Source organism: Phyllobates terribilis, unplaced genomic scaffold, assembly GCF_046119375.1.
Source record: "Phyllobates terribilis strain yellow unplaced genomic scaffold, ASM4611937v1 Scaffold_260__1_contigs__length_2691941, whole genome shotgun sequence".
Taxonomy (NCBI): Eukaryota; Metazoa; Chordata; class Amphibia; order Anura; family Dendrobatidae; genus Phyllobates; species Phyllobates terribilis.
The window spans coordinates 2,059,971-2,081,942 of NW_027363020.1; the positions used below are offsets into that span (position 1 = coordinate 2,059,971).

The 21,972-nt window shown below is 44.2% G+C and overlaps 1 protein-coding gene across 1 annotated transcript in view; it reads right to left on the minus strand.

Annotated features, from left to right (window-relative positions):
• Positions 1-1,755: 1,755 nt before the first annotated feature.
• Positions 1,756-21,972, minus strand: part of LOC141219303 (protein ELYS-like) — a 116,051-nt gene continuing 95,834 nt past the window's right edge. The window contains exons 30-34 of the mRNA XM_073666072.1: positions 20,621-20,790; positions 16,676-18,122; positions 8,173-8,312; positions 7,973-8,079; positions 1,756-2,413 (exon numbers count right to left, since the gene is read on the minus strand). Coding sequence (XP_073522173.1) covers positions 2,233-2,413; positions 7,973-8,079; positions 8,173-8,312; positions 16,676-18,122; positions 20,621-20,790 — 2,045 coding nt within the window. The 3' untranslated portion in view covers positions 1,756-2,232. The remainder of the gene's footprint in view (positions 2,414-7,972; positions 8,080-8,172; positions 8,313-16,675; positions 18,123-20,620; positions 20,791-21,972) is intronic.

Here is a 21,972-nt window from a genome sequence, read left to right on the forward strand (position 1 = left end):
ACAGAGTAGTGTCGCTTAGCTTTGGAGGTTAGTAGGTCATTGGTGACTTTAGTCAGTGCAGTTTCAGTAGAATGGTGCGGTCGGAAACCAGATTGTAGGCGGTCGAACAGGGAGCAGGAGGAGAGGTGGGAGGACAGCTCAGAGTGGACATGTTGTTCCAGTAGTTTTGAGGCATAGGGGAGAAGTGATATGGGGCGATAGCTAGACACAGAGGATGGGTCAAGGGAGGGTTTTTTGAGGATGGGTGAGATTGAGGCATGTTTGAAGCATGAGGGGAAGACACCAGTTGTTAGTGACAGGTTGAAGAGGTGGGCTAGGGTTGGGATGAAGCTAGTGGTAAGGTTTGGGATGAGGTGGGATAGGATTGGGTCAAGTTCACAGGTGGTGAGGTGTGATTTGGAGAGTAAAGAGGAAAGTTTATCTTCAGAAATGGTGGAGAAGGTGGTTTTGGAGGAAGAGGGTTGAGTAGGTGTGGGGAGGGGCTGTCGGGGCTTTAGGCAAGAGCTTTGTCTGATGGTGTCAATCTTCTACTTAAAGAATGAGGCAAAGTCTTTGGCTGAAATAAGAGGAGAGGGAGGAGGCACTGGGGGAGGAGAGAGTTGAAGGTGTTGAATAGTTGTTTAGGGTTGTGAGACAGGGAAGATATGAGAAGTATGTTTGTTTTGCTGCAGTGAATGTGGACTTGAAGGTAGTGAGGGACTGTTTGAATGCGATGAAGTGCTCATTGGACTGGGACCTTTTCCATCTACGTTCAGCAACCCTGGAGGCCCGTCGCAGTTCTTCAGTTAGGCTGGTGTGCCACGGTTGTCTGTTGATTGTGCGAGCCTTGGTATGTGTGAGGGGGGGCGACCGAATCGAGAGCTGCAGCGGTTGTGGTGTTGTATAAAGTGGCAGCAACATCTGCATCATGTAAGGAACTAATGTCTGTAAGAGGGAGGAGGGATTCAGAGAGTGAGTGTAGGTCAAGGTGTTTGAGATGTCTGCGAGGGTATGCAACTTTGTGGAGTGGGGATTGTTGCCCTGGAGAGGAGAGAGAAGAGAATGTGAGTAGGTTGTGGTCAGAAAGAGGGAGAGGTGAGCTAGAGAGGTTAGATAGGGAACAGAGGCGGGTGAAGATGAGGTCCAGTGTGTGGCCGTCTTTGTGCGTGGGTGTGGAGTTCATCATAAATCAAGTAAGCTGACATTAGGTGTCACTGACTTGATTTCCAATATGAGTAGAGTGCTAGAGACGCAGCAAAAGAACTGATTCCTGTAATAAAACAGGTAAGGAAATGTTTTGCCTCACAAAAAGAATCCGCTGCAATCCCATGCTGTCCTGTCCGTATACTTTTTTGTATCCTTCCCTAGCAAGGTGCTGTGGTATGATCAGACACAGCCATTTAATAGTATGTAGCATGTGCACATTTATAAGATTATCTCAGCACAGGAACATTTTAACAAATCAAATTGTGGAACTTATTATTATACCAATAGACATTGATTAAAATACACTTTGTTTATGGGACAATCTTGTAAGTATTTTTGTAAGTATTTTTGAAGAGTTATTGAAGTGTTTTGAAAACTTTTACTTTGTTGCAGCTATTTGATTCACAGTGTCTAGTAGTTTGGATCGGATGTCATCAGAAGCCACTTCAAAAGTAGTGTCATGCACTTTTATTCCACCAAACATTTTTTAAAACCTGAAGCGGAAAAAAACTGCATATAGAAACAGTAAACAGGTTCTACAATAGAAATGAATAGGAAGAGTCTCAAGCATTTAAGTGATATTGCAGGTTTTTTTTAATGGACCAACTTTCAAAAACCGTGTGAATGTTCCTTTAAAATGTAGCAGACTTTCTGTGCACAAAATAACACATCAGAAAAAATGCAACATTTACATTAAGTGGATTTATGGCCTTTGCCTTAAAAAGGTCAAGGATGCAGTAAATTTCAGAGAGTCATTATGGAAAACAATGATTAAGTTAAGAAAATGAAACTGAGTTTTATAATAAAAGTAAAATATTGTTAATTCTCTCATTTATTTAACATATTAAGAAGCTATAGATAAATTTTTTACAAAACGATACAAAATAGAAAAAATGGGAAGAAAATTCTAATGAAATATTAAACTTCAAGCTTTTAAGACCATTTACAATAATTTATATAAATTATTCTTCCCAGTGAGCCGATTTTAATACTTTACACAGTTTATTTTATTTTACACAGCACATTAAAATCAACAACGTTCATCAATCATCTGATGTTCCTGCGATTGACTGGTTTTGATATAATTTTCCTTCTCCTGGTTTTCCTGGACTGCTTTCGATCAGAAGCTTTAGATTTTAAAGATGAAGGCTTTGTACTTTCTGAATCACCAGTTGCCTTTTCTGGGGGTGACAGCAGCTGAATCTTTATAGGAGGGTGATCTTCTGCCCTATAATATTCCAGAAGTAACAAGTTGAAGTGCACAGGAGTAGTAAGTACATTACATGCCTATAGTGAACAACGATGTGTTAACATTTTCTATGTATACAGGTATGGCTCTGCATCACGGATTGCCATAGCAGACACATAGTAGACACAGGACGAATAACTCTGCATGCAGCACTATCAAAAGTGAGGAACACCACAACAGTGCCCATTAGAAATCAACAAGGCCAGTGGGGGGTGCTATTGAGGTCAAATAAATAATCTGACACTGGGTAGTGGTTGCAGTTACTTATGGAAACTGCACCACAGATGTGAAAAAAGTCACATCTGAATATCCTTTACTGTGCCCCTTCTAAAACTTATTAGCCAAAACTTACTATGTTCAATGTGTCTAAAATGCAAATATATACAGAATCATATCAAACGAGCCCTTTGACGTTTCTGGTAAAGACAGCAGAGTAGGTCCATATAGCTCATACATTTGGAGAAAGTAGTGTGGAGGACAGAGAGCAAACCATTTCATTAAGTTCATTAAAGGGGATATCTGGGACATTAAAAATAGGAATGAAGTTGCTGAATCAGGCTACTACCTGCCTTTTGTACCCGGCGCCGGTCATTGACCGCTCCTGCTGGAGAGTCTGCTTCCCCCTGTCAGCAGAGCAGCAGTTTCTCCTCCTGTTGACAGGACGGGACCACTGGTGTCATGCTGATTGACGGCCGGCTTCCCCCAAATAGGCAGCAGAGCGCCAGCTGTCAATCAGCATGACACCAGTGGTCCCGTCCTGTCAACAGGAGGAGAAACTGCTGCTCTGACCTCAGTAGAAGCCTGTGACTGCTTTGGGCACAACAGAAAGGTACATCGCAACTACCTGCCTGTCTGTGGTTAGGCACTTTTTTTTTTTCGAATCCCGTATCCCCTTTGTCATATTGGTGAGCACCATCTCTCAATACTGCGTCAAACTACCAAATTTACATCCAGATGTTAGTTCACTTAGTACATAAGTGTTCCCAAAACTGTAAAATGTTAGTGTATGCATACCGTGAGAGTCTCAGAGCAGAAATCCCACCTTTGTTATTAAACTATTCACATTAGCATATACCACTTAGAATAAATACAGAATAAAAGAGAAAAAAGGGGGAGAAAAGGGTCTGGGAGTAAAGGAAGTGAATAAAATGAAAATTATATTGTTAATTAAATAAAATATTAAAATACGGTATTTTTCGGACTATAAGGGTATGTGCCCATGATGCAGACTTTAAGCAGAAATTTCCTGAGCGTTTTTTCCTCTCCCTGGCAGAAAAAGGCATACAGATTTTACATGCGTTTTTTCTGCCAGGGAGAAGCGTTTAAGCGTTTTTACATGCGCTTTTCCAAGCGATTTTAAGCATCACTTGATAGCTATAATATAACACTACAAGTGTCCCTCTGTCTGAAGCCTCGATAGACTGTGCAAGCGCGACACGCCTGTGCAGTCTGGCTCCAGACAGAAGAACGCATCCAGCCGTTACAGGTAAGAGGAGGGTATGGCACCGGAGATCACGGTATGCGTAGACACTGAGCACATACCACGATCTTCAGCGCCATATTTACCTGACCGGGAGGAGCGCTGCTGCGGCGCCTCTCTTGACCCAGAGATCGGGGCAGGAGTGAGGCATCGGAATCGGCACATGCGCATAGAGCAATCCGGCGGCATTTTACTGAAGACACATTTACAGTGTGTCTACAGCAAAATGGCGCCGGACAGCGCGGTATGGGCACGCGCCGCACTCCTCCACCGGCCTCCGGCAGAACAGGACACAGCAGCGCTGGAGCACAAGGAAGAAAGGCGAGTATAAGTGTTTACTTTTTTGTATGCGTACAGCGTGAAACTGATGAGGGGTAACACGAATACAAAGATTGGGGGGGGGTGAGGGGTACCATGCATACAAAGATTGGGGGGCTGAGGGGTACCATGCATACAAAGATTGGGGGGGGGTGAGGGGTAGAACGCATACAAAGATTGGGGGGCTGAGGGGTACCATGCATACAAAGATTGGGGGGGGGTGAGGGGACCATGCATACCAGGATTGGGGGGCGAGGGGACCATGCATACCAGGATTGGGGGGCGAGGGGACCATGCATACCAGGATTGGGGGGCGAGGGGACCATGCATACCAGGATTGGGGGGCGAGGGGACCATGCATACCAGGATTGGGGGGCGAGGGGACCATGCATACCAGGATTGGGGGGCGAGGGGACCATGCATACCAGGATTGGGGGGCGAGGGGACCATGCATACCAGGATTGGGGGCGAGGGGACCATGCATACCAGGATTGGGGGGCGAGGGGACCATGCATACCAGGATTGGGGGGGTGAGGGGTGCCATGCATAACGGGACTGGGGGGCGAGGGGTGCCATGCATAACAGGACTGGGGGATGAGGGGTGCCATGCATACCAGGACTGGGGGGCGAGGGGTGCCATGCATACCAGGACTGGGGGGCGAGGGGACCATGCATACCAGGATTGGGGGGCGAGGGGACCATGCATACCAGGATTGGGGGGCGAGGGGACCATGCATACCAGGATTGGGGGGGCGAGGGGACCATGCATACCAGGATTGGGGGGGTGAGGGGTACCATACATATATACCAGGATTGGGGGATGAGGGGTGCCATGCATACCAGGATTGGGGGATGAGGGGTGCCATGCATACCAGGACTGGGGGATGAGGGGTGCCATGCATACCAGGACTGGGGGATGAGGGGTGCCATGCATACCAGGACTGGGGGATGAGGGGTGCCATGCATACCAGGACTGGGGGATGAGGGGTGCCATGCATACCAGGACTGGGGGATGAGGGGTGCCATGCATACCAGGACTGGGGGATGAGGGGTGCCATGCATACCAGGACTGGGGGATGAGAGGTGCCATGCATACCAGGACTGGGGGATGAGGGGTGCCATGCATACAAAGATTGGGGGGGGGGGGGGGTGAGGGGTACCATACATACTTACCAGGATAGGAGTGAGGGGTGCCATGCATACCAGGATTGGGGGGGTGAGGGGTGCCATGCATACCAGGATTGGGGGTGAGGAGTGCCATGCATACCAGGATAGGATGGTGGGGACAGGAGGGGGCAGGACATACCAGCATGGGAGACCATATACCAATAAAAATGCTCGCCACCAGGGCGTAGAATGGGTTCAATAGCTAGTGTGTATTGATCCTTTAAAGGATAGCAATATGATTGAGACAGTTATTGAAGTGCCACCCAATAGAGAACAATGTTGCACTTTATTTCCTACAAATTGAAATGTTCAGGAACTTTGATACAGTGTATTATATGGAGAAATCTGTATAAGAAGCATGAGTGAATATATTACAGTATTAATGATATACTATATCCAGACTTTGAACAACAAAATAAGTTTAAGTAGTATAGAGGAAGTCCCCGACTTCCAAACATCCAACTTACGTATGACCCCTAATTACGTATGCCTGTTAAACAAAAACACACATGATTAAAGCTGACCTCTCCGGCTATTGTCTGATCCTCCTCTTTTTGCCATTGCACGTTGCTTCTAAGGCCTTTTCACTATGGATTAGGACTTCATGACACATCCAGACCGCAGGTCACTGCATGTCATAAGGTCTTGTATGGAATTACTGGTCTATGGTGAAGAGACCGGAGAAACAGCACGCAGCGATGCAGAAAAGTGAATCGGATGGTGGGTGCCGAAGTGGTCAGGTATGACTGAGACTGCAGACTTGTGAATCCTCCCAGGGCACGCACTGTGTGCTGCGAAGATTCGCCGTTCTCTGCTCCGGGAACAGCGGTCAGGTATGTAATATGCATGCTTCCAGGCTGAACCAGTCTAGTGGGCGCGACCTCGCTCAATACAACTGTATTGAGCGAGGTCGCGCCCACTAGATGGGTTTTGCCATGGAGAATGCATGTAGAGTACCTTACCGCCGTTTCCGGGGCAGGAAACGACGAATCCTCACAACACACAGTGCGTGAACTGGGAGGATTCACAAGTCTGCAGTCGCACAGAGTGACTGCACACTTTTCATTTTAAACCAGACAATCCCTTCAATGGAATTAATAAATAGGTGTTCAGAAAAAACTGTCAAAATTGAAACATTTATTTTCTGCAAACCTATTCCTTGTATTTTTTCCCTCTTCCCCTTTATTCTATAATCCGTAAATTTTCAGCAATCAGGTCAGACCACCTAGATATTTTGCTCCTATTAAATAGACGTCAATCAGTAATGCCAGATTCTACTGGTAAAGCAGATCCCTAGGTGATATCCTAATAGTCCTTTTTTCTTAGCAGTGGTTTAGTTGCTTTAAGTCCATAATCAGTTTAATAATTTTATTATAACTTTCTATAGACTTCTCTATATAACTTGGTGAAGGGTGATGTTTGAAATGCCAGACATGAACACTGACGGCGCCCAACAGTATAAGGTAATGGACATTGCTCCTAAAGCCACTGACTATAAAAAAAGATGAGGAGTGGAAAAGTAGACTAACACGCAAGACTGCTGTCAATCACCAATGTGCCTTATTGAAGCCATCCCATGGAGGTGGCACAAATATATTTTAGCATCTGCTGTTAAGCATACTTACCCTGTCAGAATAAAGGGCCAGATTCATTAAAACTGGAATTTTGTACACCAGTCTTAATGATGGGTGTGCAGAATTAAAATGTGCAAACCCCTTATGAATTCGGTACACCTCATCACGGACATGCATCTTGCCAAATATGCTACTCCAGCCAGCAATCATGCCAATACGTTCTCATGGATTACTGTGCATTTTATACTGTTTATATACTCAAAGCAGTAATCAATCATTGAAGAAAAGCGTAGGGCTTTATCTCCAGTGCCAATGTTTGAATGTGCTAGTCTGTTCTTACATAGGAAGTGATCAGGGAGTTCATAACTGGATCACTCTCAATGCTACATATTTACTAGCCAACCAATAATGATCCACTGATGAGAGTGCGATATGGGAATAGATGGTCTCACAACTGAGACTGGTTGATTAGATAACGTATAGAATCAAATAATATAGGACCCACTAACTATTAATGGGAACAAACTTTTAAAAAAGGGAGTTAATGTTAGTCGCTCATGGGAGAAGACTTTCATAATTGAGACTAATATTTAATACAGCATTCACAGACTACATTTGGTCCAACATTTCTAGATATTTGTGATTCAGAATCACCTTATTTCTTAATAGAACTAATAATAGTTAGATTTTAATAATATGACTCCAATTGGATTAGATCGCGAATCCAGACAAACTGAAGTAACATTTCTGCTGTAAGGTATGAGCAATTTGTAATAAATTTGTCAAGCAGGTGTTACAATATTCTGTCTCGCCCCAGTTCCAAGTAATTTGGTGTAGCGGCCAAAACTGCTGTGAAAACTGCAACATCTAAGGTATTTTAAGGCTGAATTCTGGTGGTTACACATTGATGAATCAGGCCCAAAAGTGTGTATATATGTAACAGGTTAGATGATTTTACCGAAATTAAGAAGGAAGGAAAACACTACAACAAATACTTACTGGTCGTCTTCCTTTACTCGGCATTTTGAAGGTCTGCCTCTTGGTCGCTTTAGTTCTGGTGTGTCAGGAACATGAGCTATTTCATGCGACTCCTTAACAGTTACATCCTAAAAATTAGGGAAACGCATAATTAGGGCTTAAGATTTTCTGCAATGTAAAAGGAAAGGAAAGCCCAGCAACATAAAACAATGATATCCGACCTTTTCTTCCAGCATTACACTGGTAGAGAGTTTTGTCCTTGTTGTCCTCCTTGTACTTCGAGATGGTGGAGAAAACAGGTACTCTGAAGCTATTGGTGCTGGCGTCTTAGTGGGAGAAATAAGGAGAGCTGTTTGCTGAGCTGCAGAGGGAACAAACAAGTTCATTATGTGAGAAATAGCTGTTCAGTTATTGTTACAAGTATGTCCATGTTTTTTAAAGTACTGGAAAGCTAAAAATGTGCCCATGGAGCACAAAGATTGAAATTTATGAAAACAGCAACACAGCGGCTTTTTTTCTAGTTTATTTGTTGGACCTGAAGACACAAGATTGGAACAAACTGGTTTCTTCCACATCAGGTTTCACAAATTAATGTAGCCAGAAGTGTAGGTTCACCCATTATTGATAACATAAGAAAAGTTTGGTTTGTAAATGCCACTTAATTATCCCGATTATTGATCCAGAGTTACATTCTACATAAATGAGCGGCACTCATATAGCTAGAGTTCTGCTCACATGCAGCAGATATGTAGTAGGTGTCGGAGGCATCAAATCTGCTCCATAAAGCTTCCTGGGGCGGCTTCTCCAGTGTGAACATGGAGTTTTACACACAATTTAGATGAGGCTATGTTCACACATTGCGTTTTTTGCTGCGTGGTTTTTTTTTTCTGCAGCAAAACCTGATCTCTTGCCAGGAGGTTTGTTCAGGATTTTCTTGCTTTTTTGCTTGTTTTTTGGTGCGCTTTTTTCACTGTCCTTTTGTCTCTTATGCATGTACATAAAATTCAGTGAAAAAATGACAGCACAGAACTAGCTGAGCCGTTAGTGCGGCTCTGGGTGATGATGCAGAGTAACTGGGAATCAGCACACAAATGTAACATTTATCATTCTAACTGTAAGATAATGTTTAAACAAAACTATGCTAAACCTAAAACTTGGTGCCTTAGATGAACCAGTAAAGTCTCATTCAGACATCTGTTTAACATGGTCTCCATAATCACAAATAGATCATGCAGCCATAAGTGTATGTGCACACATTCAGTATTTGGGTGCAGATATTTCTGCATCTCTTGGCAGAAAAAAAGCACGGTTTTTGCATGCGCTTTTTTTTACAGCAAGGAATGCCTTTTGGAGCTAAAGATATTTGAAAAAAGATACGTGGGACATCGCTTTAACCCTTCTCTGGTTTTGCGCACCTTATTCCATGAGCCATAACTTTTATTTTTTTTCAACATGTCCATGTGAGGGCTTGTGTTTTGCAAGACGAGTTGCACTTTTGAACGACACCATTGGTTTTACCATATTGTGTACTGAAAAACAGGAAAAAAATTCCAAGTGCGGCGAAATTGCAAAAAAGTGCAACTCCGCCTTTTTTTTTTACCATGTTCACTCAAAGCTAAAACTCACTTGCCATTATGATTCTACAGGTCAATACGAGTTCGTAGATACCAAATATGTATATGTTCTCTTATTTGAGTGGAAAAAAAAATCCAAACTTTGTTATAAAAAAAAAAAAAAAAAAAAAAGGCGCCATTTTCAGAGACCAGTCGAGACTTTATTTTTCGTGGTCTGGGCCGGGTGAGGGCTTATTTTTTGTGCATCGAGCTGATGTTTTTATTGATACCACTTTGGTGTAGATACGATCTTTTGATAACCTGTTATTGCATTTTATTGCAATGTTGCGGCGACTAAAAAAAAATTTCATTGTGGCATTTGGATTTTTGTTCTCGTTACGCCATTTACCGATCTGATGAACACTTTTTTTATATTGATAGATCGGGCGCTTCTGAAAGCGGGATACCAAATATGTGTATATTTGATTTTTTTATGGTTTTATTTTGAATAGGGCAAAAGTGGGGGTGGGAGTGATTTAAACTTTTAAAAACATTTTTTTTCTACTTTTTACTTGCTTCAATAGTCTCCATCTTCCGATCACCTGTGTTACACATAGCAGGGCATTAGTCCCGCTATGTGTAACAAAACTGCTCATCGGCTGTGAACGCCGACCGCCGCTCATAGCAGATTGGCTATGACAACCACAGAGGTCGCCTGTAGACTCCGGGTTGTCATGACAACCCATCGGAGACCCCCGATCATGTGACACGCTTCCGGCATGATCATGTTAAATGCTTTTGTCAGAATTTGACAGCAGCATTTATCATGTTAACAGCTGCGGGTAGATCGCGATTCCACCTGCGGCTGTTAGGGGCATGTCCAGATCAGCGGTCATTTGCCCAGAAAGGTGCAGGCTCAGCACCGGAGCCCGCACCAAAAGGGGAGACACGACATGCGCTGTACATGTACGGAGCATGTCGTGAAGGGGTTAAAGAAAGTGTTTTATTCTTGGCGTGTGTGTTTATTTCACTGTTTACTTACAAGTTTAGTAATAAGGGTGTCTGGCTGACACCTCTTCATTACTAAACCTTGGGCTTTATGTCAGCAACACCTAATCCCATTACCCTGATGCATCAGGAAGAATCTGGGCTAAGTGCCAGAATTGGAACATTAAATATGAAGTGTCATTTCTGGGGCAGCGGAGGGCTGGTATTTTTTAGCTTAGAAAGAGCTATTAGGCCAATATGTCCCCTGGCTATTAACAGCTCACAGCTGTTTGGTTAAGCCTTTAGGGCACGTCCCCACGATCAGGAACCAGCAGCGCGCTTGGACTACGCCCAAAATGCTGCATTCTAATGCTGCACTTGTTTTGTCAGTACATGTGGATCCACTGCATGTAATGACATTTCAATCGGTCAAAATCTGCAAATTGACATGCTGCGGGTGAGTTTACACAGCGTCAAAAACAAGCAGTGGGCATGGGATTTCTTATGAAATAAAATGAATTAAGTAAAATAAATGGTGTGGGCACCCGCGTCATTTTCATATCCAGCAGAGGGAAACCTGGGGGCTGATATTACTAGCCAGGGAAGGGGCAATTAGCCAAAAATGTTCCCTGCCTATTAACAGCCCACAGCTGTTACCTTCGTGTTTACTGGCTAGATACAAGAGGGACCAATGAAAAAAATTGACATAGGGTCCCCATATAAAATCTGACCAGCAAAGGCTAAACCGACAGCTGTGAGCAGATATTAATAGCCAAGGAAGGGGCCATGGATACTGGCTCCCTCCGAGGCTAATAGTATCAGCCCTCAGCGGCCCTAGAAATTGCGCATCCGTAAGATGCGCCAAATCTGGTGCTTAGTCTCCGCTCTTCCCACTTGCCCTGTGGCGGTGGCAAGTGGGGTAATAATGTTGGGGTTCATGTCAGCCTTGCATTAGCAGCTGGCATGAAGCCCAGGTTAGTAATACCGGGCGTCTATAAGACACCCCCATTACTAACCACATAGTATGGTTTTGAAAAACACACGGACTGAAAAAAATCCTTTATTTGAAATAAAAGTCCACACGGTTTTAATCATTTATTTAAAAATAAACAGTTATATTTACCTAACGCCTAATCCCCTGAAGCCATTGTCATCTGTAAAAGAAACAGAAAATAAAAATACTCACCTAACGTCCAATCCGCTGAAGCCAGTCACCTGAAAAAAATAAAATAAAACCACAACCATATCCCTCATCTGTTCGAGGTGATGACATTATCCACAGTGTCCCACGAAGATTTGGGTCAGTTCTAGAGCAGTCACAGCAGGCTATACATGGACACAGGAGTATAAAATCGCTCCTGTGACAGTGCACAGCACTGAGCTGCAGGGAGAGAAGTCACCGGAGTTCAATCAGCTGATAAGCTCTGGTGACCTCACGGCACCACTGCTGCATGAGAATTTTCTGACACAGCAACGGTGCAGTAAGTGAGGTCACTGGAGCTCATCAGCTGATTGAACTCTGGTGACCTCTCTCCCGGCAGATCAGCGCTATACACTGCCGGGAGCGATCACACTCCTGTCAGTGTATCGCTGGCTGCTGGATGATCTGATTGCCGTGGGACACTCGGGATTATGGCAGATATGTGAGTATATAGTGGTTTATTATTGTTTACAAGTGACATGGGCAAAGGGAATTAGGCAAAACCACACAAAGTTGACATGCAGCAGTTCTAAACGCATTGCAAATCCTGACTAGTGTTTTTTGCCCAATTCTTAGCGGAAAAAATGTTGCTAAAACGAACAGTGTGCACACAGCCTAAGGGTATTTGGTGCAGAAAATTCTGTATCTCTTGGCAGGAAAACGCAGCATCAAAAATGTTGCGATTTTGCCTAGTTTTTTCAGTGCATTCAATGGTTGAAAAACGCAGGCAAAAAAGCACAGAGAATTGACATGCTGCAGATTATTTTCTATACTCAACATGTGCATGACAGTTCAGGTTTCTCATTCACTTTGCTAGCACCAGGTTTTATCACAAATTTGCGCACAAAAAAACCCGCAACAAAAAAAAAGCACTAAATCTGCAACATGTGCACACAGCCTAGGGGTATGTGCACACGGTTGGGACTGGCAACACTTTGAAAGCAGCATACTTTATGCTGCGTCCAAATCGCTGCACGCAGGTGAATCCGCATGTGTAAATTGAACCATGCGGATTCACCGCAATCAATAAATTGTAGTGATCTAATTTCTGTTGCGGAGACTAGCCTGCTCTGCAAGAGAAATTAACATGCTGTGGTCTGGAAAGACGCACCGCATGTCCGAGGGTGATCCGCAGGTGCACAGAGACGCATAGTGGGAATGGGATATCTTGAAATCCCATCCACTATACTGTAACATCTGGCCACTCCGGATTGCACGCAGCGCTAGTGCGCTGCTTCCAATCCGCAGCGATTACTGATTGTGCGCACGTACCCTTACACTGAAATAATTGACATGCTGCAGATTTAAAGCTGCACCAAATCTGCAAGTCACAAATAAGCAATGTCTGCATGAGACTTCAGGATTCTCATTCACTTTGCTGGCTTCAGGAAATCCTTCAGGTTGTGACAAATCTGCACTGAAAAACGCAGCAAAAATGGCAACATATGCACATAGCCTAATAGTCTATGGTGAGGATCACGTTTTTGTGTGTCTGATTTTGTTTAAAATCACGGATAAAATCCAATCAATACAAATATATGGATCTGAAAATGCTATCAATATGCAGTTTTTAACATTTGGAAGGTAGAAAAGGCTGTGATTTTTTTAATGCATACAAGAAAATTACTGCTGAAACACTGACTGTAAAAAGGGACATAATGACCAAAAACTGAGGAATGTCAGATTCAAAATGCTGATGAAATAAAACAGACATTTAAAGGGAACCTGTCACCCCCTGGGCGATATCAGCCCTCAACTATGGGCATACCGGGTATAGAAAAATAAATCTATACATACCTGTATGGCCCATAGCAGAGGTCTGATGGGAACCTGTCACCCCCCCCCCCCCCCCCGGTGATATCAGACCTCTACTATGGGCATGCAGGTGATAGAAAAGTAACTCTATACTACCTGTATGGCCCATAGCAGAGGTCTGATGGGAATCTGTCACCCCCCCTGGGCGATATCAGACCTCAACTATGGGCATGCAGGTTATAGAAAAGTAACTCTATACTACCTGTATGGCCCATAGTAGAGGTCTGATGGGAGTCTGTCACCCCCCCCCCCCGGTGATATCAGACCTCAACTATGGGCATGCAGGTGATAGAAAAGTAACTCTATACTACCTGTATGGCCATAGTAGAGGTCTGATGGGAATCTGTCACCCCCTGGGAGATATCAGACCTCTACTATGGGCATGCAGGTGATAGAAAAGTAACTCTATACTACCTGTATGGCCATAGTAGAGGTCTGATGGGAATCTGTCCCCCCTGGGAGATATGAGACCTCTACTATGGGCATGCAGGTTATAGAAAAGTAACTCTATACTACCTGTATGGCCCATAGTAGAGGTCTGATGGGAATCTGTCACCCCCCCCGGTGATATCAGACCTCTACTATGGGCATGCAGGTTATAGAAAAGTAACTCTATACATACCTGTATGGCCATAGTAGAGGTCTGATGGGAATCTGTCCCCCCTGGGAGATATGAGACCTCTACTATGGGCATGCAGGTGATAGAAAAGTAACTCTATACTACCTGTATGGCCCATAGTAGAGGTCTGATGGGAACCTCTCACCCCCCCCGGTGATATCAGACCTCTACTATGGGCATGCAGGGTATAGAAAAGTAACTCTATACTACCTGTATGGCCATAGTAGAGGTCTGATGGGAATCTGTCACCCCCCCCCCCCCCGGTGATATCAGACCTCTACTATGGGCATGCAGGTGATAGAAAAGTAACTCTATACTACCTGTATGGCCCATAGTAGAGGTCTGATGGCAACCTGTCACCCCCTGGGCGATATCAGACCTCAACTATGGGCATACAGGGTATAGAAAAATAAATCTATGCATACCTGTATGGCCCATAGCAGAGGTCTGATTGCAAAGAAAACCACTTTAATCAATTCTATTTTGTACAGGCTTGGTGTCTGGGGAACGCCAAGCAATCCCCACCGATCTGCTTATTATTCCCCAAAATCCCCGCCTCTCTGCTTAATTATCATATCCCCCCACTCCCCTGCACGTCACAGGACTCTGTGTGGTGCACTGTGCTCCCTGACTTCCGGGCACGCGCAGAGGGCCGCTCACATAGAGCACGCTTTGCTTCATCCCGGCCTCGACTCTCCGTGCACTGTGCTGCAGGGTTCTATTGCGCAGGGGCCGGGGGTCACTGTCACTTTCCGGCACCTGCGCAATATAAACCTGCGGCGCAGAGCACAGGTAGATGGGGCCGGGATGAAGCAAAGAGTGCTCTATGTGAGCGGCCCTCTGCGCGTGCCCGGAAGTCAGGGAGCACAGTGCACGTCACAGGGTCTGTCACAGGGCCCTGTGACGTGCAGGGGAGGGGGGATATGATAATTAAGCAGAGAGGTGGGGATTTGGGGGAATAATAAGCAGATAGGCGGGGATTGCTTGGTGTCCCCCGGACACCAAGCCTGTGGAAAAAAGAATTTATTAAAGTGCTTTTCTCTGCAATCAGACCTCTGCTATGGGCCATACAGGTATTTATAGATTCACTTTTCTATAACCTGTATGCCCATAGTAGAGGTCTGATATCGCCCAGGGGGGTGACAGGTTCCCTTTAAGGCCTTATACTTCTCTAGCAACTCTAAAACGCAATACATCTTATGTGGTCAAGTTGCATCTTGTGTCTCGTTTCGTAACTACAGCCATGGATGAAGAGTAGGAGCCCACCAATATCGCAAATGTTCCTCTAGCAAAGCTTTAAATGATTAAATGAATGCAGCGTGTCTATGAAACAATATATGTGTGGGATTTCTGCACCCATGTGTTGTACTACAGGTAGTTCCCACATGCACAGAACTGCTGTAACAGTTAGGAATTGCTATTAGCTGCAAATACACAGTTTTAAAACCTCAACTGAAGGATACAATTTAACAGGCCATACTTTAGTATATATACAAGTAGACAAGCTTTCCCCTACAAATTAACAGTAAACTTTACATCCAATGCTTTGTAAACCATACATGTTTCAGACACCCAAAAGAAAGAAGTGAAACACTAATGGTTTCACTGCATTTTCAGGTGACCTTTCAGAACAAACTGATGAGGGTACAGTACATTAGGAACACTATTTCTAGCCATTATGACTTGCACAGGCATTTTCAGCAGTTTTTACCTCTGAACTAGAAGATGCAGCAATTTCCCATGTGCTTTTCGGCTTTTATTTCCCTACAGTTTCCCTTGCCTGCCCTTTTATAACAGCAAGTGTAATTTGTTATCTCACCACAGACAGATCAGTATTGAGAATACATCAGTGCTGGGAAACAAAGTGGCTGATAAGTGGAGAAAGAATCATTTTTCTCTAATAAGATATATTACAAAAAGTTTCTGATCTCCATTTTTACTTTTGATTCATGAAACAAATAAGTGGTTTTAAAAATCAATGTATTTTCCAAATGGTCCTTTTGGAACGCAATTTTTCCTCCAAGCAAGAGAAGACTCTTTATATGATGTTTTATTACTTTGCCAGAATTCTTTTAATCTATACCTCATTCTATGTTGTTTTTGCACTTGCTATGTGAACACTGTGGTGCAATTATGTTAAGACGATCTTCCTCATTTCCTTTTTTTCCCCCTCTCTTTTTCTTTACTCTTCCTCCCTACCCCATTTTCTCTTTCCCTTTATTTGGTTGCCTTTCCTTTCCCTTCATCCCTTTCCAGACCCCTTGTTCGCTATACTGTAAAAATTTCCTAATAAAAAGAATTTTAAAGAAAAAATGTATTTGTCTAGAAGCCGGATATCATGGAGAATATCAGATGGCTGAAATACTCCTGCACGTTAGGGACTATGTCACAGGTTCAGCACCTATACATAGTATGAGTCTACTAAACCATGATGGTTCTATGGGGATCAGAGTTTTACCCAGTAGTACCATGATCCACATGTTGCGTCAACATTAAAGTTTCTTAGCATGGAACCATTATTTTAACAGGAAACGGAGGTCTAAACAAACCTTTTGGTTTTCTTCCACGTCTTGGTGTAAGTGATGAGAATGCAAATTCAACAGGAGTGGCATCTGGCATTGTAACAATGTTAGCTTTAGTCCTTGTTGAACGGGTTGTTCTCTTCTGCTCTTCATCGACATCAGCAGAAGCCTCTATATCTGTTTTACCAATAGACTTTTTTGCAGTTTTTCTAGAATTGACTGTGATCACCTCTTGTGCTGTGACAATATTGTCATCTGTATCTTTTTTATCAATCTGATTTTCTGATTTGACTCTAGACCATCTTAAGAGTAGCCTTTTAGGAGAATGAGGAGGGCTGGAGTCAGGTTTGTTGGAAGCCTGTGAGGCACCAAGCTCAAAGTGTTTGACCAACTCATTCACAACTTGTTTGTTCCTTAGTCCCCTTGTACGTGTAGAAACAAGTGGTTCAGTCTCAACATTCTCAATGTTTGATTCACTTTCCCTCTCTTGTAGTACTTTGGACGATCTAGTAATTCTAGTAGGTGTTGTCGGCATTACAGTTTTTACATCCACAATATCTCCTGTATTTATGTGGTTATCCAATGCTGCAGCTTTTCCTCTGCGGGTTCTAGCAGGAGAGGCTGGCATCTTTGTTACAATTTCTTCAGTAACAGTGGTTTCCCTTTCTGTGGACTGAGTTTGATCAGAAGCAGAATTTTTAGTTCTTCTAGAAATTCTTGTGGTAGTAATGGATGGTTGGTCCTCTTGTTGGATTGATAATGTTGTACTTAAGTTTTCAGGATTATCCTTGGTTTTTCTACTGCCTCTTTTAGGGGTTGTAGGAAGTGGAAGGGTATTGTTGGTATTGTCAGATACCTTAGTAGTTCTCCTGATACTTCTGCGAGGGGTTGGAGGCTTTATTAGTATAGTAGATTTGCCTTCAGTTGGAGAAGTCTGAAATTCATCCAGATTAAGCTTCTGCTCATCTACTTTTTCAGGGGGTGTTATCCTTAGAACTGTGTTAGAGTTTGTTTGCTTAACCTTGTTTACAGGTGTCCTAGCGATATCGTGTGCATTTCTGAGTTTCCTTTCAGTTTCATTTTCAGAAACTGAATCACTATTAACTTCTTCCGTAAAATCCTTATCCCTATTTTCTTTAAGAGCATCGAGCACGTTTTCTGCAATGGCTGCATTGATAGGTTCAGGCATAAAAGGCAGTGTTTCAGTAACCTTAGTCCCTTCCTCAGTGCCAAGAGCCAAGGCATTATCACAAGTTTCATCACTGCTAACTGTAGCTGTCAAATTGACCTTTTCATCACTGAGATCACATGGATCCATTGACGGTGCTTTTAAGGTTTTTAAGGCAGATTCATAATTGTTGCAATAATAACGGTCAGCATTATTCTCCCCATTAGGGTCTTCAGCGGCTGAACTTATTTGTTGATATGTCACCTCTGGTTCAGGGGCTTTAATATTCACGGTGTAATCCAAATCCTGAGAAAAAAACAACTTATAGTGTTTATAACACATAGTGACAGTTGATAAGTAAAAGAAAAGACAAGTTAGCAGTCATTTTGCTTTGCTGTCTGCAGGAGAGGAACTTGGTGTCATCCGGTTGTCTAGATCAGTGGTCCCCAACCTTTTTTGCACCAGGGACCGGCTTGAAGCAAGATCATTTTTCCATGGCCCAGCAAGGAGGGGGTGGGGTGGGCGGGGCTTTGGTCATATGGGGGCGGGGTAATGGAGGGATTTGGAGTTTAGTGCATACTTATCATATAGTGTAGACCAGGTCCCCGCCAGGAGCTATGCCAGGAGCCCCACATAATGTGCTGTGCCAGGAGCCGCATCACTGAGGCCCCATCACGCCCTGCAGCAGGACAGGGCAGCTGTCCTGACAGCTGCTGTTCAGCTGCATTTACTTCATCCCAGGGGCGGACACAGACTGTAGTGGGCCCCTGTGCAAGAAATTTTTGGGGGCCCCCCCCGCCCTTCATAAGGCAACAAAGTTATGTAAACATAACCCCCCCATGTGCATCTCTCACCCCCCCATGTGCAGCTCACCCCCGTGCATCTCTCATCCCCCTCCGTGCATCTCTCATCTCTCCCCTCCCTCCCATGTGCATCTCTCATCTCTCTCCTCCCCCCATGTGCATCTCTCATCTCTCCCCTCCCCCCCATGTGGATCTCTCATCTCTCCCCTCCCCCATGTGCATCTCTCATCTCTCCCCTCCCCCCCATGTGGATCTCTCATCTCTCCCCTCCCCCATGTGCATCTCTCATCTCTCCCCTCCCCCCCATGTGGATCTCTCATCTCTCCCCTCCCCCATGTGCATCTCTCATCTCTCCCCTCCCCCCATGTGCATCGCCCATTCCCCCCACTCCTAGTTAATTGTATTTAAAAAAAAATAAAACTTGTTATACTTACCCCCATGCGATCCCTGCAGAATCCTGGCGCTCGTCCAAATCGCTGACACCAGGTTCTCCTGACTTCCGGCCATGTGACGGCGCCGTCACATGACCGGAAGTCAGGGGAATCATGAAGGTGCTGCCGCAGCAGCGCAGCGCTAAGATGTCCCGGACCCGGCGCTTAGCATGCTGGAGTCAGGGCAGTCATGCCCTGATGGCGGCCCTGCTGGAGGCTGGAGGGGCCCCCTCTCCCCGCGGACCGGCTGAAAAACCCCAACGGCCCGGTCCTGGTCCGCGGACCGGCGGTTGGGGACCTCTGGTCTAGATGACTACTTGCTCTTCCTTATAAGTGGAAATATAATTCAAAGTCAACAAGTATATGAAATTATTCATGCAATACAGAGGCGTAACAGAATATTGGTCTTGGCCACAAAAAAAGTAAAACCATACCTTTATGTCCCCTGATTGCAAAGCATTTTTTTGTTTGCACCTCTGTTAACATTACTCATTCATTTGTCTGATGAATGTAGTGCAGAGTGTCAAAGAAGCATGAAAAAGACGCTGACAATCATCATAGCAGCGCCAGCAGAGTAATATTTTGACATTTAGACTATTTTGTGTCCTCTTAGGACATCAGAACAAAGCAATTTAGCAGAAGACATAGAAGATTTGGATGCCACCAAGGAGAATCAAAAGCTCCAGGTACAGATAAAATAATCTTACGATAACGATTTCACGGGATGACACTACTGAGGCCAGTTGGACAGTCCCCATACTGACGGGTGAAAACTGTCCTGTTGCCAATTCAATCAAAATTATGTCATTAGATCTGCAAACAAATGGGGCTGCAGCAGAAGAACAGAGGCAAGCAAGAGAAAAAATAATGGTCTGCAATCAGAGTAAAGGAATAAAGGTGTGGTGCTAGGTAACAGAAAATAGCAGCTAATATCAGTAACACAATACAACATAAGAACACTATAATAATGGAAACTCTTGTAGATACACTTATGACAACCAGCACTGCACACCAGAAAGCTAGCATTATATGAATACAAGGTCGTTGTAGGTTAAACCACAGCGGTAAGGTTTGATTTTATTTAAATATTATAGTGTTTAAAGGGAAGCGGTCACCAGTGAATCGGGCTCTATGATTGCAGTCAGGTATGTTCTTCCAGTAACTGCTCTGACATTTCAGAGCCGGCTTCTCCTCCTACTGGTTTAGTTGATTGAAAGGCACACAGATGGGAAAGTTCAATCGACGAGAGCAGCGCAAGGAGAAGTCGGCTGGGGCATGGCGTCGTACTAGTCAGGTCTCTCCTTATGGTCCCTGACTGGCTCTTCAAACTAATTGTTCTCTCAAACACCATTGTGTTTAAAAGAATGACATACCTGGCTGTAATACAAACGGAAAGCTCTAGGTAAAATGGTTTTGTTTAATAAAAAATGAACAAAAAAACCCTGTTAGAAACAAATTTTACATAAAAAAAAAACAACAACAAAAAAGATAGACAATGCATCGAAGCCTAACTTTTTCTCACACTTCTACAGTAAGCTTAGAAGCAAACTGTGGTAACCATTATCATTACCTGAATCTCCGCAAAGTGAGAAAATAGGGGTGCGATAGAAGGAATTTCCTTAACAATTAGAACATTCTCCTCCATAATTTGCAGCTCAGATTCATGCGCTTTCTTTTCTTGACCAAGATTTTCAGAATGGGTACTCTCAATTTCTTCACTATCATGAATACTAATCACAGCTGAAGAAAAGAAATATATATAATTTTTATTTTTTTTTTTCAAAAAAAGGGCCGCCATTCAAATACATACAAGCTGTTAATACTGAGAAGTGCAGATACCCCTGTCCATTTTACCATTTTCATTTCCAATCTGGTAGAACAGGGTTCCCCAACTCCAGTCCTTAAGGCCCACCAGCAGATCATGTTTTCAGGATTTCCTTACTATTATTTTGACCGATTGTAGTGTCATTATATGCGGTGGTTTCACATGTACAGACAACAAAAATGCGGTATTAGAACACAGCGTTTTGGACGCAACAAAAATATGCTGCATTCAAAGTGCTGCTGAGTGCTGATCGGAGGGACGTAGCGGCTAATGAACCAGCAGTGAGCTGTTATTTAATGGCCAGGGACCAGGCACCTTCCCAGGCTAAAAATACCAGCTCACAGCAGCCGCATAATTTACATGAATAGAAATGCTAATTAAGACTGGGTGAATGTGACTAGCTTTTGAAGTACAAAAACGTTGTAAAAAACGCATGTAAAACACCAAGGTTACTTATCGGTAGCCGGTTTTTCCTGAACCCATGACAGCACACCTTGAGAGGGTTCCGCCCCACCAAGGACAGGAAACGGTCTGAAATAAAAGGGAGGTACCTCTCTCTCGCTTCAGTTGGTTTCCTGTTCTTGATGGGAACCAGTCTGTGGAAGAAAAGAATGCTGTACCTGGATCTGTTCCGGTGTAAAAGAGTGGGCACCGGCCTGTGCACCGGGTTCCAGGCTTCAGAAGCGCCGTCCAAGGCGCAGTGGTCTGCGGGGAACCGGAGCCCTGCTCACCGCCTGCGCACGCTCGGACACGGTCCCAGGGAACCATGGACGGCGCTTCTGGAGCCTGGAACCCGATGCACAGGCCGGTGCCCGCTCTTTCACACTGGAACAGACCCAGGTACAGCATTCTTTTCTTCCACAGACAGGTTCCCTTCAAGGACAGGAGACCAACTGAAGCGATGGAGAGGTACCGCCCTTTTATTTCAGACAGTTTCCTGTCCTTGGTGGGGCGGATCCCTCTCAAGGTGTGCTGTCATGGGTGAGGGGAAAAAACGCATGTAAAATCTGCATGTAAAATCCGCATGCGATTTATCTGCCAAGGAGAGACAAAAACGCTCAGGAAATTTCAGCTTCAAATCCGCATCGTGCGCAAAT